Consider the following 19,301-nt stretch of genomic DNA (forward strand, 5'->3'; position numbering starts at 1 on the left):
AATCGGTGCAAACGCCAACTTTCACGTTCTTCTGCTCCATAAATCCCGGTCAGCGTGAAAAGTAACGCACATTCACAAGCCTGCTGCCACTCCAACTCCTCCCAGAATTACGCCTCTTTGAATATGCAAATCAATATAAATAGCCCTTAAGCTCAGCGTTCAGTGAAAAGACAATGGGAAAAGCACAGGGGGAAAATAGAAGAATTTCAGGGAATACCAAGTGGAGGCAAAGGAAAAACATACTATTTGTTGGTTTAAACAGTGGTATAATCAACAAAAGGAAGTTGATCGAGTGACATAGCGTGTCGGAGAAACTTGAGCTTTCAAGTTTCTCCAAGTCTCACAGTGCCCAAAATAAAAAAGAAGCTGTCAGATATCAAAGTCGCCATGAAACGGCGTGTCATATGAAAGCTTATTAGGGTACAGTGGAAAAAAAAAAAAAATAGGGACACAGTGAGGGGAAAAAAACTCAAAATGTCAACTTTAATCTCATAATTTCCACTTTAATCACGTAGTTTATTTTGTCATTAAAGCAGAACATCATAAACTTCATCTTAAAATCGTTTAATTTACTAGTTTCTCAAATCCCATCGTAACTAAAGTAGCATGTTACATGCTTTGTTTTGAATTAGATTTTTTATTTTTTTAAATCACTACGTGCTTCCGGACTTTCTCTTCCTCCATCAGGACACAGGATCCATTACATTTGTGATATTATAGCTCTCTGAATAATTTAAATACTGAGATGTATGCTTGATATCATTTCAGTATTCACATCATATCAATTAAAGCATGTTATTAAACATGGGAACACGGTGACGCAGTGATTGTGACAAACTGGCACGCCGTCCAGAGATTGTTCTTGCCTCCCACAAGATGCTTGCTGTGCCGTGCGCGGCCATCAATGAAATAATTTATTGCAGCAGTACTGTCTCTTTCAAACGTACTAAACTTCAATTCCTGTCCTTACTTTTCTTTTTCCAAATAACCAATCGCCATACAATCAGCTCAGTAATAGACGTTAAGCCATCTGTAAGCTTAGAACTCTGATGCTTCAAAACTTTTAAAGAACATCGAAATATCTTCGTACTACGTGTTTAATTATTCTATCCATCTGTCTTTCCAGGGTTGTGCCAGCCCCAGCAAGAATACAGTGCAAGACAGGAACAATCCGTGAACGGAGCGCCAGCTCCTCGCTAGCGCAGCGGCACCATGTTTAATTATTAACAATATAGATTATTTAAATAATGGTAAAATTTTATCTATATAATGTAAAGCTGCATTTCATCTTAAAAATGATATTGTCATCATATGTAAATACGTGCTTTATAAAGTGGCTCAAGTTGTGTAATATTATAACTGTATCGCAAGTTTACAGTGAGGTGATTGTACTTATAAGTACAAACAGTTCTACAAGGAGCACTTGGACTGATTGAGTGCGTTTAGAGTTCTTGGTATGAAACTGTTTCTGAACTGCGAGGTCCGTACAGGAAAGGCTTGGAAGCGTTTGAGGCATGAGAGCAGTTCAAATAGCAAATGGCTGAGGCAGCGTGTGCTTGATGCAGTATACCGATAATTCTCTTTCTGATCAGCTGCTGTAGAGCTGTGATTCCACACTCAGATACAGTGATATAAATACTTCGAGTGAGTGAGAGTAACAATGCTAAAGCAGCTATGGTATTTAGAATAGTTTGGCCATTTTGTGGACCATTATATTGTTACAGATTGTAATTAATCAGATGCATTAAACTAATAAACAATATGCGGTTAATTTCAGTGTATTTATAAAGCTGCGTCAGGGATGTGGATCTAAAAAAGAAAGGGAAATGAAACAGGAACAAAAGCCCTGCATTGACGCTGGGTGCCGCCAGTTTGCAAAAGTGAGCAGAGAACTTGTGTACGCCAGCGTTTGAGCTACCATGAAAATGTGTGTGGCTTTATGCCAAGTTTCGGTTTTATGCATCACAACATTTTTGTGTGTATGTTTATACATGAGGCCCCAGGTGGTGTGGTGGAGAGCAGGACTTTAGGAACCTTGAAATCTCACCTTGATGTTATTTTGAAGAGATTGGGTGAACAGAACCGATGCGCCTGTTCTCATCAAAATGTGCCCTAATGTTTTAATGACTTTTTTTTCCCTTTCAAATTTCCAGCCACCCACTGTATGGTACAGATAGATACCCTACATCCCATCATTCCACAAGTGCTCCTGTCAACATGCTGGCCCTACAAGTGAAACTGAGGTTACACAGAACACCTAAATTTTAGAAAAGACACAGACAACCTAAAAAAAACTGCACGGGTAGTTTCTGATCAGAGACATTTAAAACACATTCACGCTGTAATCCATACGGTATTTGAAGTGTGGATATGAATGTGACAGCCCTGCTATGCAACTCTAGTAAATCAGTACTTTACAGGAGGTAGAAAGTGAAATCACTGTCAAGATCATGAGGCCTGCTTGTCTGCTGTCTCTCAAGAGTTGGTTTTGTTAGGTGTAATATCGCCATGTCTGAGAGATGATAGCAATAAACCTGGGCAAGGAGCAAGAACCCTCAGAGAGGGCCTACATGATGTCTGCTCCACAGGGTTACTCTGCCTTCCCTCTCCTCTTCCTGTATCTGTCAGTTTTTATGAAAAACCAAAAAAAGATCTCGACCTTAAGAGCACCTTTTAATAACTCCACACACTGTACACTGGCATGCTTACCAGCGGGGTGGCACGAGACGTCTCCATGTGTGGCAGAGGTGCTGTAGAATATGTGTAAGTGAAGAGCCTGTCGATTTTCCGCAAAGGGACTCCACCACCTCGATCGCTCATCTATAATAAGAAAAGGAACATTAGCCACGGGGCACTGGATGCCGCTTGGTTTAGTTGCTCCTGGGCACCGCCTTAGTAAAAACGTGCAAAATCAGCACCTGCTGAGGCGGCAGTTTCAAAGTCCAAGTCAACAAGGATTCAGAAATGTCTGTAGTGTGCAAACTGTGCACCAGTCAAACTCAGAGGCTGGCCCTCGTCCTTCAAGCAGACACCGACAGAACTTCTTAGCCAGTCAGCAAAGCTCACATGCCCTTTGTCACACAGTAGCCGCTTGGCCGTCACCCCCATACGTTTACACAGTTCAGTCCAGGGGGCTCACTGAGGCAGCGGGCTTTCATCTCAACCAGCTTCTGCTTTTAATGGGACTCTCGTCCTATTTAAATAAGCTGCTGTTTCCACAAGTTTTGGTGTCAATGCAGAAATTATAACATTAATTCTGGGATGTAGCAAGAATTTCTGCAGGTAAGATGGGGATGATTTAGGGTTTCTTTATATCTTGGATTTTGTGTTTTTTCTTCCCAATTTTTGAGAGGTTTTGATTTTTTTTTTTTAATTGTTATTTACTAAAGAGTACACTAGTGGGTATGAACGCTGCAGCCTTTCAGCACTCAGATCTACTCTGCTTATCATACAATTAAAAGAGCAAACAGCAAAAAAGGTGAGTGAATAGGAAAACAACAAGAGAGTTCAACATTTAAAACGAGGGTATGAGAAATTTACAAATATTTGTAAGTCTCACACTTCTTTCCTTTTTTGAAATGCTGAATAGGAAAAGAACGAGCAGCCGACAAAACAATGAGATCAGCTAAAAGGCAAAAAAGACTCGCAGGACTGTGCAGCTGGTTGGAACAAAAACCTGCAGCCTCAAGGGGTCCACAGGACCAAACTCGGTAACACACCCCACACGTGATTGTCCAAAGCCCAACCCCGTCACGCGTCCACCTTGCACCTTAGCTGTTCCATTCCAAGGAGGTTGTTTTGGTTTCATTAAGTCAACGTTTTTCCATAAAGCACACCACCATAAGGCACTTGAAATGCTTAAAAAGGGAGTTAAAGAAAAAATAACATTAACTTGCTCTAAAGTCCTTTATGATTTTACTCAAAACACAATTTTTAATTTCTCCTTCACATTAAAGAAAGAGGGGAAAAAAAAAAGCAAAGTCAAACGCTGAAGTTCATTTTCTGTACCTTTACTGTTAAATCTTCACTGCCCAGGGCAACTTGAACATTGATCGGAGGATAACTGGATGTATCTCCATGATATTCCATGGTGGCTCGCATTGCATTCTGGGAAACAAACAATTTATAATTAGTATGATAAAGACCCCCCCCCCACCCCACAATATTTATTTTAAGGCCCTACTGAACTTCAAGTCCTGGTCCCGATGCTGTCAGTTTCAATGCAGATCTTAATGATAGGAAGTCTTTTAAAGCGGCCCCCGTTCACATAACGATGTAATTTTTCTAATTGGCCCCCACTGCAGGTACAGGCAGTGATACAGTCAGTAAAACAGCAGGTCTAACCAGAGGGGTATGGATGGTTTTGTATAAGGATGCCATTTACATCCTACATTACTCCAGGGTTATAGATAGATAGACAGATAGATAGAGATACTTTATTAATCCCAATGGGAAATTCACATATTTATATGCTTAATTCAGGCAGATCTTTGCAGTTGCACTTCATGTTCTTGCCTCACCAAGTGTTTAACTTCATCCACAAATCAGGCCTCCCAACAATAATACAAAAAGGCCAACATTTGCTTCTTCATGTGCTTCTAAAAGGAGGCTAACAAAAGGTAAAAACAGGCAAAAAAATTCATCTTCATGACTGTGATTAGTTTCTACAATTTGCTTGTCCAACACCTTCATTTAAATTATATTTTTTTAAAATATTTTAGTCAATATCCACCAGCTAAAAACATGGGGTCAGTTGCAACGTACCTGAGGTAGTACCATAGGAGCACTGGATCAAGGCCAGACTATGTAGTGTGGTGCTAAGAGGAGACGATCCTCAGGTCTAAGTGCTGTCTGTCTCAGTGAGTGGCCGAGCGAGAGCAGTCCTGGGTTTAACAAATCCGTAGCTAGTCTTGTTGTGGCCTTGTGTTTCTCCCCAGTTCACTCTTCTGGCTATCTGATACCCCTTGAATGGCGGAGCGCTGGCAATTACCTCCACCACCCTCTCTCAATTAACGATGTGACACAACACATTCCTCTCAATTTAAAGGGACAGAGAACGGGGGCAAAGTGCATCCTCATGTGAACTTGATACAGAAAGTAATGACGACGACAGGTACAGTTTGTGAAAAAGGACTTCAAAGAGCCTATAGAATTTTGGGAAAAGGTCTTGTGGACAGATGAGACAAAGATGAACCTCATCAGAGTGATAGCATGAGCAAAGTGTGGAGATGTAGAACTGCCAGAGATCCAAATCAGACCACCTCATCTGTTAAACGTGGAGCTGGGGGTGTTATGGCTTGGGCAGGTATGGCTGTCACAGGTACTAAGCCACTTCTCTTCACTGATGATGGAACTGCTGATGGCACAATGAATTCTGAGGTGTGTAGAAACATCTGATCTGCTCAAGTTCAGTAAAAGCCTCCAAACTCAATGGATGGCATTTCATCCTGCAACAACATAAGGAGCCAAACAGACTGCCGAGGCCACACAGGAGTTTATCAAAGATAGAAAATGGAAAACTCTTGAATGGCCAAACCAATCACCTGACTTAAATCCAATAGAACAGGCCTTCCATATGCTGAAGACAAAACCTAAGGGGACAAACCTCCCGAAACAAGCAGGAGCTGAAGATAGGTGCATTAGGTGCTTGGCAGCGCATCAGCAGAGAAGACCCTCAGCCCCTGGTGATGTCTATGAATTGCAGACTTCAAGCAGTCATTGCATGTGAGGGATAAGCGACAAAGAACTGAATATGACAACTGCTTTAATAGACCTGCCATTGCTGTGTCCAAACATTATGGTGCCCTGAAATGGGGGGGACCGGGCTGAAAAAGAATATGCAAATCCCCTTAAATGACAGTCTGCATGTGCACTTTAACTGTTTGATTTGTAATTGTCCCAAACATTATGTAACTGTCTGGAACTCATTTCTCAATTACACAGATAATAGAGGAGAGTTGACACTTGTTGTTTATCTAAATTACTTAATTAATCTGAAAGTCATCCAAGCTTATAAAATACTTAGGCAGAGGCTGGACAAGATTTGTAAAGATTGTCTCAATGCAGCCCAGACTTCACAGTGCAGTACAGCAGAGCGCCAACTCCATGTACAGTAAGGCATATTGTGAGAGATCTCATATCAGATTTGGAGGACACCTGCGTAGATACCACCATGACACTCCAAAAGAACACAGTGTGGAAGAAACTGGCGTCATCTTCATGTGCACTTTCCGAATTGCGGGCCGAGCAGCACAGCACATCTAAAAACTTATGGAACCAAAAAGGCAACTGCAGGGCATCAGACAACAGCAATAGCTGCCATCACTTGGTGTGGTCATTAAGGTGACTTCTTAATTAGGGACAGAATCTTTGCATCTCTTTTTACTGAAGACTGATGGGTAAATTTATATTGATCTCTATATATTATGTTATACAATATAAATAGTTTCATGCATCGCTTGTCTTATTATTTGTCATTGAATTAAATAGGTTTGATTCAGAATTACACTATACTTAAGTCCAAATATAAATCTATGATTCCTGTTTTCTTTAAAAGCATAGAAGCGCTTTTTCTTGTCCATAACAGTCAGTCTGATGCGTGCGGAGTTCATTTTGTAACATTACCCACTATACTAAGTCTGGTCAACCTGATCACGATGAGGTGGTCTAAGTTAGCACACAGCTCTGTTCTCCTTCTCAGACTTCCAGCAGTGCACTACAGTTACACGGAATCTTAGTGTTGGTCCACTGCTAGTCCACAGCTCAGGGGGCACACTGCAACAGCACTAAACCCAAAAGGAAGTCTTGTTACTGCAGACGGGTACTAAGACCAGACCAGCATGAGATCATGCCAAACTGACAGCACACACATCTGACCCATGGAGGTTTCCACTTTTGTTTGTCTCAACGTGGCCTGCAATGGCATCTTGTGGATGACTCACTGTGGTTAAAATGTAAGTAAATGAAAATGAACTTCAAATCCAAGCATACCTTGAACAGCTCGAAGACCATGTGGTAGAGATGAGAGGGCACATACACAATTGTCGTTGGCTTCCCTCGCTCTTTAGCTGCAGAGAGAAAGAGACATTAGAAAGAGTTTATAAAGTGGCAATTTGAGCAGAAATATAAAATTAAATGGATTTAAAATTTACTTTTACCAGTAGACAAAATAAAACTGTCATGCATGTTGGGCCAACTAAAAGCTGCCAACTAATCCAACACGGTCGTGGCTAGCAGTACCAGGATAAACACCATGAGGTGAATGCACACAAGGTCACTTAACTATTACGCTACCACGCCATTGAAGGTGACAAGTCCTTTAATCCATTTGTTTACTAACCTCCCTTAATCCAATCCTGAGGCTACTTGGGCAGCATGACATTCAAGACAGGATGAAACTGGGGTGCCAGTTTCTACAGTGCCACTCCAAATTTTCTTTATTAACATAGATCATAGGGATCTTGAGATAGCTACTCATGCGTTTATTTTTTCTCGCCTTGATTACTGCAACTCGCTGTATTCTGGGATTAACAAATCCCTGATACGCAGGTTACAGTTGGTCCAAAATGCTGCCGCTCGCTTTCTGGTTGGGGCAAGAAAGTCTGACTCTGTTTCTCCTATTTTAGCTTCTTTACACTGGCTGCCTGTCAGTTTTTGAATTGATTTTAAAATCCTGCTGCTAGTTTTTAAATCTTTACATGGGCTTTGCTCCTGCCTATTTATCTGAACTTTGTGTTTTACACCAGCCATCTAGAGTGCTTAGATCTTCTGGTCAGTTGTCTCTTGCTGTCCCTCATACCAAGTGTAAAACTAAGGGGGACAGACAGGGCTTGTGCAGCTGCTGCTCCTCGCCTGTGGAACTCTTTACCTCATCACATAAAGGAGTCGTCTACAATTGAACTGTTTAAAGCAAAATTAAAGACTCATTTCTACTCACTTGCATTCCGTGACCTTCAGTAATACTGATGGTTTCCTCATTGTGATTATATAACATTACTTCTATTTATTATGCATTTTATTTTATGTTCATATATTTTATTTCTATTTATGTTAATTTGTTTTGTTTTTCTTTTATTCTATTATTGTAAAGCACTTTGGCCACAGCATTACTATGTTGTTTTAAATGTGCTATATAAATAAATTGACATTGACATTTTGGCCAAAATTAATAAACAGAAAGCAGCTAGACATATAGGTGACCTTTTTTCTTTTTACTTAATGTAATTTAGTGTTGAGTAACTGTGCTCATTCAATAAGTGGCAATGTGTGAAAAAATAATTGCCCCCCCAACCCCCCCCCACACTTAGTGGTTGAGCCACCTTCAGCTCCAAGGACTGCAACTAAACAAACCCTCTTATTGAAGATCAGTGTCCCACTAGGCTGTGGGGAATTCTGGATCAGTCATCTTTGCAGAACTGCTTTATTTTTAGAAATATGAGGAGGTTTTTGAGTACAAACTGCTCCTTTAAGGACTTGACACAGCGTCTCTGCTTGGTTTAAATCATCGCCAGTCCAGAAGTTTACTACTTATTCTTTTCGCCTATCCTGATGTGGACTTGCTTTTAAAAGTCCAGTGCCTTACTATCCAAGTCAAGTACACTTCTGCTCACAAATGGATAGATGGATATTCTTCTAAACAATGTCCTGCTACAGATGAGGAATTTATGATTCCTTCTATTATGGCAAGTTATGCGTGCCCAGTGACAATAATGTAGCCACACACCATCACACTCCTACCACTACCATGTTCAGCTATTTCTATGATATTCTGGAAACATTTTAGTTTAGGTACTGCAAAATGCATCTAGTCTATACCTCATGTACTTTTATATATCAAGACCTTAACAAATACTTACAAAGCATCAGTAAAGTGTCTATCTATCTCTGCGATGTGACTGACTAACAAAACATCACTTGGGAGTGGTCTGAGGGGGCTTAATGGAGACACATAACTCTTGATATTCAATATTCAGTATAAGAACTGCGAGTCTTTCATATTAACATACTACATCCGGCGCCACCGAGAGTGGCAGCCTTTTCAGCAGCTCCGTGTAGGACTATACGTGTATGTGTATTTTTCTACTTTTATTTTTCTATTTTTATTTATTGATCACTCCTACCACTTTATTTTATGTGGATTTGTTCCCTGGACACACTTACTTTTACAACGTGGGCATGGATTTTTACACGCCAAGACTCGCCTATTCAAGTACTCAACTTCGAGCGCTGAGAACAAATGCCAGTGCCGGTGTGGTTCCCTATTTACCTGATGAGGTAAGAAGGCGGTATCGTGACAGCAGAGCCGGCACTAAGCTAAAAATGAAGCAGCTTGCGAGAAAGTGGCGTTTTAAGCCTTCGGTGCCTTCTGTTATTCTGGGGAATGTGAACTCAATCTCAAATAAGATCGACGAACTGGCTGCGCTGGTGAAAAATGTCAGAACCTACAGAGAATGCAGTTTGTTGTGTTTCTGTGAAACGTGGCTAACTAACACCATCCCAGATGCTAATGTGGAGCTACCCGGGTTTAGCACAGTTAGAGCGGACAGAGATGCAAGTACCTGTGGGAAGCACAAAGGAGGAGGACTCGCTCTCTATGTTAATACACGGTGGTGTAACTTCTGGACATGTTAAAGTCAAAATCTCCACTTGCTGCAGGGACATCGAACTGTTGGCCGTAAGTCTGCGTCCCTATTACTTGCCCAGAGAGTTTGGACACGTCATTGTTGTCATCGTGTATATTCCTCCTCGGGCGGACGTGGAGATGGCGAGTGACATCATCCATTCTGCTGTTGCTAAGTTACAAACGCAGCACCCCGAGGCACTTGTGCTAATCGCTGGAGACTTTAACCATGTGACACTGGACAAAACATTACCTGCATTCTCCCAGTATGTGGACTGCAACACCCGGGGAAATAAGACTATTGATTTACTTTATGCAAACGTTAAAGATGCATACAGTGCCACCCCGCTGCCTGCGCTTGGGAAAGGAGATCATAACCTGGTTCTGCTTCAGCCTCACTACAAACCAAAAGTGAGAGTCCTACCTACAACCACACGATCATTCAGGAAGTGGACCCCGGAGGCTGAGAATGCTCTGAGACAATGTTTTGGAACTACAGACTGGGATATCCTGCAGGGATCACATAGTGAGAACATTGAGGAGGTTGTTGACTGCACTACTGACTACATCAACTTCTGTATGGACACTTTAGTTCCAGTAAGAACTGTACGCTGCTATGCTAACAACAAGCCATGGATTACAAGTGACATCAAGGGCCTTTTGAACCAGAAGAAAAGGGCCTTTAAAGACGGTGATCAGCATGAGCTCAAGCGCGTGCAGAAGGAACTCCGAGTCCAGCTTAGGGCGGCGAAAGAGCAGTACAGGAGAAAGCTGGAGCAGAAGTTGCAGAACAACAGCATGAAGGAAGTGTGGGATGGGATGAAGATCATCACTGGCTGCAGCTCAAAGCGGGGTACCACCATCGAGAGAGACGTGAAGAGAGCAAACCAAATGAACATCTTCTTTAACAGGTTTGACCACCCTAACCCACTCTCACTCTCACCTCGGAGTACTGCACTCTACACATCCTTCTGCTGATACCAACATAGGAGAGACATCCCCACCCACAATTACAGCAGCGCAAGTGAGCAGAGAGCTGAGGAAACTTCGTGCCAGCAAAGCAGCAGGTCCAGATGGAGTATCGCCATGACTGCTGAAGGTCTGTGCATCAGAGCTGGGGGGTCCTCTACAGCGCATCTTCAACCTGAGCCTGGGACAGGGGAAAGTCCCGAGGCTTTGGAAAACATCTTGCATCACCCCAGTCCCAAAGGTATCACGTCCTGGTGAGCTGAATGACTTCCGGCCTGTCGCTCTAACATCACATGTGATGAAGACCATGGAGCGGCTGCTGCTTCACCACCTGAGGCCACAGGTCCAACACGCCCTCGACCCTCTGCAGTTCGCATACCAGGAGAAGGTGGGAGCGGAAGATGCCATCATCTATATGCTACATCGATCCCTCTCCCACTTGGACAGAGGCAGTGGCACTGTAAGAATTATGTTTCTAGACTTCTCTAGCGCCTTCAACACCATCCAACCTCTGCTCCTTAGGGACAAGCTGACAGAGATGGGAGTAGATTCATACCTGGTGGCATGGATCGTGGACTATCTTACAAACAGACCTCAGTATGTGCGTCTCGGGAATTGCAGATCTGACATTGTGGTCAGCAACACAGGAGCGCCGCAGGGGACTGTACTTTCTCCGGTCCTGTTCAGCCTATATACATCAGACTTCAAATATAACTCGGAGTCCCTGCCACGTGCAAAAGTTTGCTGACGACACTGCTATCGTGGGCTGCATCAGGAGTGGGCAGGAGGAGGAGTATAGAAACCTCATCAAGGACTTTGTTAAATGGTGTGACTTAAACCACCTATAACTGAACACCAGCAAAACCAAGGAACTGGTGGTGGATTTTAGGAGACCCAGGCCCCTCATGGACCCCGTGATCATCAGAGGTGACTGTGTGCAGAGGGTGCAGACCTATAAATACCTGGGAGTGCAGCTGGACGATAAATTGGACTGGACTGCCAATACTGACTCTCTGTGCAAGAAAGGACAGAGCCGCCTGTACTTCCTTAGAAGACTGGCATCCTTCAACATCTGCAGTAAGATGCTGCAGATGTTCTATCAGATGGTTGTGGCGAGTGCCCTCTTCTACGCAGTGGTGTGCTGGGGAGGCAGCATTAAGAAGAAGGATGCCTCACGCCTGGACAAACTGGTGAGGAAGGCAGGCTCTATTGTTGGCATAGAGCTGGACGGTTTGACATCCGTAGCAGAGCAACGGGCACTCAGCAGGCTCCTATCAATTATGGAGAATCCACTACATCCATTAAACAATGTCATCTCCAGACAGAGGAGCAGTTTCAGCAACAGACTGCTGTCACTGTCCTGCTCCACTGACAGACTGAGAAGATCATTCCTCCCCCAAACTATGCGACTCTTCAATTCCACCAGAGGGGGTAAACTTTGAACATTATTCAAGTTATTGTCTGTTTTTTCCCTGCATTTTTTATTACTCTTTAATTTAATATTTTTTGCTGCTGGAGTATGTGAATTTCCCCCTGGGATTAATAAAGTATCTATCTATCTATCTATCTATCTATCTATCTATCTATCTATCTATCTATCTATTAACAAGTCATTTTACCAGCATGTCAGTATGTAACACTGCACAGAAATGAATAACCCATCTACTGATGCTTTATAAGTGTTACGAAGACACGAAGTTGAGGTCTTGTTGAGTCACATAAAGGCAAAAAAAAAAAAAAAAAATCTGATTTGAGTCACTTCCACCTGGAAATGTGAACTTCACCCAAGAGATGTTCCTATGCTCAAAATTCCACAGAGTAGGAGCAACACACCCGGGCCTGGCTCTATACTAAGCACAAGACCTTCAAACCATCGAGGCCCACTATGTCTGTAAATATTACGCTGTGCTACAACAGACAACTCCCAGCAGGCCATTCACTTAAGAGAACCCTAATTAGTAAATGTGAAGCTACCATTCCACATTCCCACTGTAGCATTTCAGGGACACACATCTGTTTACCGTTGAATTCTTCTATTTTCAGCTCCGGGGAGTTCATGTAATACAGGTCACAAAGTCTTCTTGCATTTTCATACGCATCTGTAAAGAAGCAGATTTTTACATTCAGACAGAATTGTCAAACACTTATATTTTAAATTATAATGAGATCTTTTATAACGAATAGCAGACAAAATGAAAGGATAATAAAACATAATTTGGCCATGGATTGGACCAAGACCCAGTTTCCACGTCGAAGACTTTCTTGCCTACGTGTTCTTGAGTGCACTTCCTCACCTGGTCACGCTTTACCTTCCTCTCCCTATGCCCATGCCAGCTCTCAAAACCGCTCATCACTTTCATGAATGAGTCCTTTCAGGCCTGAACTTGATTTGCTGTCCCCACACAGAACCCCCTCCAATATCCCACTGTCCTGGAAGGCCACCAACTGTTAATGCCCTTATTATTTAGAAATACACCCACTAATGGCTCACCATCTTCCTATCATTACTGGAGTAGGAGTTGTCAGGGGTGATGTCCAGTGGGAATTCTCAGGGCAATCTGGTTTGGCCTAACAGGTATTACTACATTTACTCGAGTAGTTGATGAGTCCATGCCAGTAGAGAAAGCAGCTGGCACTCGTTCAACCAATGCTTATGAGGTAGATAGGCAAACTAGGTGGTGGTGTGTCATCACGTCCACATAGTTCATCAAGTCCCTGTTCACCACAGAGCCTACAGTGTGTCACCTTGGAAAGAACAGACTAAAGGAGTGGGTTGATCACATGTTGGTGGAAGGGGTGACTGAGCTTTCCCCCTTACTGTGGGCTCATCCTGTGGTGCCAGTACAAAAGCCCAGCCAGTCATACCAACTTGGTGTCAATTAGAGGGAGCTGAACAAGGAGACCCATTACAATGTTTACCCCCATGCCATCATTCATGACATCATGCAGTTTCTGCATGAAGCAGCACTGTTCAGCTCCCCGAATCTGAAGTCTGGGTCTTGGCAGGTATAAAATAAGGAGGGGCCATTTTCACCCCAAAGGACTGTTCCAGTTCCATGTAATGTCCTTTGGCTTAAAAAAAAAAAAAAAAAAAAAAGCTGGAGTGTCATTTCCAAGGCTGATGGAACGGGTACTCCGAAGACTCTTTGAGTAGATATGCTTTGGCTATGCTGATGTCTTCATCTTGTTCTACCCATCTGTCCAACAACATCTGAAGGACCTGGACAATGTCTTCCAGGGAGTTCACAAGGTTCATCTCACACTCAGCTGAAAGAAGTGTAGATTTCTCCATGACCATCTGACCTTCCTTGGCCATGTGGTATCAGTGCCCCAGGAGGGTAGATGGTTGGGTGGTTCCACAAGTTCATTCATAAGTTCTCTGACATTGCAGCTCCCTTATACCATCTCCTTGTGTGTTAAGACGTCTTTGCTGCTTTGAAGGAGGCTCCATTATCATTGCCAGTCTTGGCACAGCCAAATTCAGCATTGACATTTCAGGTCCACACAGACGTCATGTGACCTCGGCCTTGGCACCATCATCTGCCAAATCGAATGGGGAAGGAAGGGAGTTGTGGCATATACTTCAGGGTCTCTAAAGGGTGGCAAGAAGGACTGCCTCACGGTCATATAGGCTGTTGTGAAGTGGCACAAGTTCCTTGAGGGGAGAACACCTTAAATCTAAGCTCTGACCTGTGTGTTCAGCTGTCCAAAGACCATGTCTAGACGAACCAGGTCAGTATGAGTTCAGGGTGTGCTCTTCAAAGGGCTGTGCTAATGTCATGCCAGACACGTTCTCCTGGGTGGAACTGCACCCGGGGTATGTGCGGTGTCAGCCTTGAACCCCTGGCCTGATCCTCCCCTGAACATACACAACGTTGCTCAACTGTAAGCCAACAGTCCTATACAATGGGGACTGAGAGAAGGATCTGGGGAGAGGCCTGGCCACTTTAACATTACAGGGAGCTTCAAGGGCCACTGTATATCGCGGTGTTCCGAGAAAGGCCTAAGGCTACCATTATCAGTTGGTAGTACCCAAGACACATGTGCCCAAGTTTCTACAATACTACCATGCCAGCCCAATCGGTGGTCAGCTTGGAGGCACAAAAACCACAGTTTAAGATCCTGGAGGTGGCATGGCAACCAACGATATGCAAAGATGACTGGTCCCATGTTCGTACGTGTAACACCTGTCAGCAATACAAGACGCCATCTGGTCAACCCGTCTCTATCACATCACCAGGGGAGTGCCAGGTGTGGACCTAACAGGACCCACCCATATGACTATTAGGACAGCTTAGCCATTGGCCAACCAAGCAGGCCTGATCAAGTGAATGACTGGTCTCGTTACGTTGGTCTTACTTCCTTTCTACATATATGACTGAATAAAACGCAACTGTAAACGTATCACTCCTATTACGGACACTGTGAATATCATGAGCACTACGATGTCTACTTACATTTAGAGCAGTCTGACAGAGCAAAGTGTTTCTCCTCTTAATATGAATTGTTACAACACTACCGCTCACTTTTGCCCCTTAACCCCCATATTATTTTCTTACCCTTTATAACCTCGACGACTTGACAGTTTGGATCAATGCTTCCTATCTGCTTGGGGTGAGCTGGATTCACTTTGACTTTTCCACCAAATAGCAGGGCTAGAAAGGGAGGAAAGACAACAAATACAAAGACACATGAAACATTTGTAGCGTTTATGAAAAGTATAATGAAAATTTTACACATTTGGATACAAGGCAGGAAAGTTAATAACTTCTTAGTCTGGGATATAAAACTGCACACAACATCCTGCGGTCTGAAAGATCAGAGGCACGTAAAACGAACCAAGTAAAGATTGTGCTCTCTGGAGGTCACTTTGTACCGCTCTTAGGACCGGCATGATTAGAATATAGAGTGGCAGCAAAGGAAAAGAAAAAAAATAATCCAGGCGCGAGTGACCAACCTTACTTCCCTATGACACCGTCCCAAGTACAGAGACGCACCAGTGAAAGCAGGGTTAAGTAAAAAAATGATTATTGGAAGTCGATACACACACTTACTGTAACAAAAAACCCAATACACATAATATCACGCTGCAGCACAAATCACGGTACAAAACACAGAACACATAAGCTACAAATACAGAAATTTGAGCAAGAGAAAAAAAAATTATGTATTCACGGTCCTTTAAATATTATCTGTGCGGAATGTCAAGCTCAGTCTGCGGTGGGGAATGAGGCGCCGACCATACCTCCTGTTCTGGGAAACGTACAGATCAACAGTTCCTGTGCTGGCCCGTCAGGTCCTCTCCCAAATACCTTTCACCAGAAAGTAAAAATAACACTGGTCAACAAGCATTTTGCTACTGGGATTCTTTCACCTGTACTTTTAACAAATTTCACTTGCTGACTCCAAACCGTTTTCGTCCAGCATGTCCCATTTTTTAGTTATGATGTTCCTGGTCTTGGACAACTAGGGTGACTGGACAGTAAAGGCGATGTGTTTCAGCATTTAAAAAATAAGTCTGATCTCAAGAAAAGCAAAGCCAAAATTAAGGAAGGTGTTTCTTTTGGCCCTGAAATCCGTGAACTGATGCTTGACGATGAGTTCAAAAGGAAACTGAAGCCCACTGAATCAGCACCCATCTTCGTGCGGGTTGTCCAGAATTTTCTTGACAGTCACAGAGCAGAGAATTATGCTAAAAGTATATTAGCTTATGGGAGCCAGAATGTCACTGAAGACGCATTTTTTACATTCTCATCTCGACTTTTTTCCACCAAATCTAAGCGATGTCAGAGATGAGCATGGGGAAAGATTTTATCAAGATGTAAAGGTGATGGAAAACTGATATCAGGGAAAATTCACTCCGAGCATGATGGGTGACTACTGTTGGTTTATGCAAAGAGAGATGGATATGCAGTACAAGCACAAAAGCGAGGGCCTCAGACAATTTTTATATTGGGGATATTGACATAAATATGCTTTAACGTGTCTCTGGTATCGTCTTCTGGCTTGTTTTCAGAATAAACACATTCAAACAATTTTGGTGGGACAGAGTTCAAACTGTAGATATTGTGTTGATATATTGATATTCAAAAGTGTCAAAACAGCAGTAATGTGCATCTTAAAAACCTCACGTGCTAGATTAATTCCGACATAATATATGAAATCAGTGTAAAAAACTTAATAATGAGCTGGTCTGAAGTTCCCAGTAGCAAACAAAAAATATTTTTTGTAGACCAGTGTATTTTGTCTTGACATTAACCCAGGTTCACCTGACGTTTTCCACGAGGTTGTCAATCCTTTCCCTCTTGCCTTTTCCTGTGATGGCGTCCACTTCTCTCTCTGTGCTTCTCCTCACCTTTTTCCCCGCCACCAATTTACATACCGTTGGCTCCTCCCCATTCAGTCTGTTGGCCCTCCAATCCAGGTGCTCCCCTCCCTTTGTACAAATTAAGCCATTCTACTAATAACAGGAAGTGACGCACACATATTCCAGATGACCGTTACAACCTCAAGTAGAACTGTGAAAGTGCTCCAAATACGGCTGTCAGATTGAATGTTGCTTTCAAATATAATTCAAATTTACTTTAAAAAGGTCTTATTCAAAGGCAAAAGCTGGCATTTGATCATTATTTGTTTAACTCACACTAAATTTGGCTTTGACAGGTGATGTGCAAAGCTGCAGTATTTTGTACTTCACTTCCACGATCAGCCATTTTGTAATTTTGAATCGTTAGCTTGTTATCTTTATTAGTAAAACTTGCTGCTGGACCAAATCCAAAATGACAGCCAGCTAAATGGGTCAACCCTTCACTCAGTCAGATCAATGGAAATCTGTGACAAGCAGTGCAAACAGATACTTGGAATAATCTAGAAATTGGGATGACTATGGCTAACATTCTCTTGATTGAAATGCAACGTGGCATTGAGGTTACAGTGCTGGACTGAAGGCCGCAGGTTCGGCTCCCACCTCCAGTTCACGGTCAACTCCTGAGCCAATCACTAAACCTACCTAAAAACACATATAAACAACTGTACTGTTACTTTATCACTTTTAAAGCACACTGACAATAGCACTGACTTTAAAGCAGAGCCTCATCAAGTGAAGTAAGATGTTAGTTTACAAGCATGCAATACAACCCTCATCTCCTGAACCAGCTCAATCCACTACAGCATCCCAGCCGATCACTGCAACAAATATACAATTTATTTTTGTGTAGCCCAAAATCACACAAGGAGTGCCACAATGGTCTTTAACAGGCCACGCCTCTTGACAGCCCCCCAGCCTTGACTCTCTTAAGAAGACAAGGAAACCCCCCCCCCCCCCCCCCCAAAAAAATGGGCCGTGTAAAGAGAGACCCCTTTCCAGGAAGGTTGGGTGTGCAGTGGGTGTCAAAGAGTAGGGGGTCAATACAATATAATATACAGAATAGAACACAAGTAAACTTCAATACAGTATAAAAATAAAAATATTACAAGTATGGAGCAGAGTTTAACAGTAGATGATATCACACAACATGGCTGCCAGAGGATGTCCACAGCAAAGTAACTTAAGACTTTTTCCTCAGAGACTCACACAGCGTAACCTATAAGGAACACAGACAGAGCTGGCAAATTCCCCACAGATGGCACACAATCGAACCAACCACAAGGATACAATCCCGCCTACTACACTGCTGTCAGTGAGACTAATTTTATTTTGTAGATTTAGGAGCAATGTATTATATTATACATCCATTCATTTTCATAAACCGATTTTCAAGGGCATGGTCACAAAGCAGCTGGCGCCTATCCCAGCAAGAATTGGGCAGAAGGTGGGAACGAAACCTGGACAGGACCCCAGTTCATCCCAAATTGAACACACCCCTGCGCACACTAAGCCCAGTTTAGCATGTCTTTGGACTGTGGGACCCACAGAGACACAGGGAGAACACATGCACTCCACACAGGGAGCACTGGGATGCAAATATTATACATCCATCCATCATCCAACCCGCTATATCCTAACTTCAGGGTCACGGGGGTCTGCTGGAGCCAATCCCAGCCAACACAGGGCGCATGGCAGGAAACAAACCCCGGGCATGGCGCCAGCCCTCCGCAGGACACCCACACACCAAGCACACACTAGGGACAATTTAGAATCGCCAATGCACCTAACCTGCATGTCTTTGGACTGTGGGAGGAAACCCAGGCAGACATGGAGAGATCATGCAAACTCCACGCAGGGAGGACCCGGGAAGCGAACCCAGGTCTCCTAACTGCAAGGCAGCAGCGCTACCCACTGCGCCACCGTGTCGCCCCCATATTACACATGTACTGGTTATGTCTCCTGCATGTCTCTGGACGGTGGGAGGAATGTCAGATAGACATTAGTAAGAACATGCAAACCCCATGCAGGGTGCGCCTGGGACATGAACCCTACTCTCCAAGTTGTGCAGGAGCAGCGCCACTGGGCAGCCCCTTATTACACATCTACATGTTGTTATTTCATTTATTAGTAAATTGAAATTACTGCATTTTATACTTTGATGACTTGCTCAGTAAAACTATACAAATCCATATTGATTTCTCTGATGCCATCCCTCATCAAAATGAAGGCAGTTTTAGCCTGAAATTTCACCATGATAGGCTCTGGCATCCATTCGTAATAAAATAATTCTTTAGGATTTCATTTTTCTATAGATAAAAGAAAAAAATTGAATGTGTCTATCCTCAC

The 19,301-nt window shown here is 43.1% G+C and overlaps 1 protein-coding gene across 1 annotated transcript in view; it reads right to left on the reverse strand.

Moving 5' to 3' along the window:
* pdk1 (pyruvate dehydrogenase kinase, isozyme 1) overlaps positions 1–19,301 on the reverse strand; it is a 72,327-nt gene that overhangs the window by 10,170 nt on the left and 42,856 nt on the right. Inside the window, exons 5-9 of the mRNA XM_028806293.2 lie at positions 15,148–15,243; positions 12,610–12,687; positions 6,991–7,067; positions 4,009–4,107; positions 2,710–2,820 (exon numbers count right to left, since the gene is read on the reverse strand). Coding sequence (XP_028662126.1) covers positions 2,710–2,820; positions 4,009–4,107; positions 6,991–7,067; positions 12,610–12,687; positions 15,148–15,243 — 461 coding nt within the window. The remainder of the gene's footprint in view (positions 1–2,709; positions 2,821–4,008; positions 4,108–6,990; positions 7,068–12,609; positions 12,688–15,147; positions 15,244–19,301) is intronic.

This window comes from Erpetoichthys calabaricus, chromosome 8 (genome assembly GCF_900747795.2).
Source record: "Erpetoichthys calabaricus chromosome 8, fErpCal1.3, whole genome shotgun sequence".
NCBI classification, from domain to species: Eukaryota; Metazoa; Chordata; class Cladistia; order Polypteriformes; family Polypteridae; genus Erpetoichthys; species Erpetoichthys calabaricus.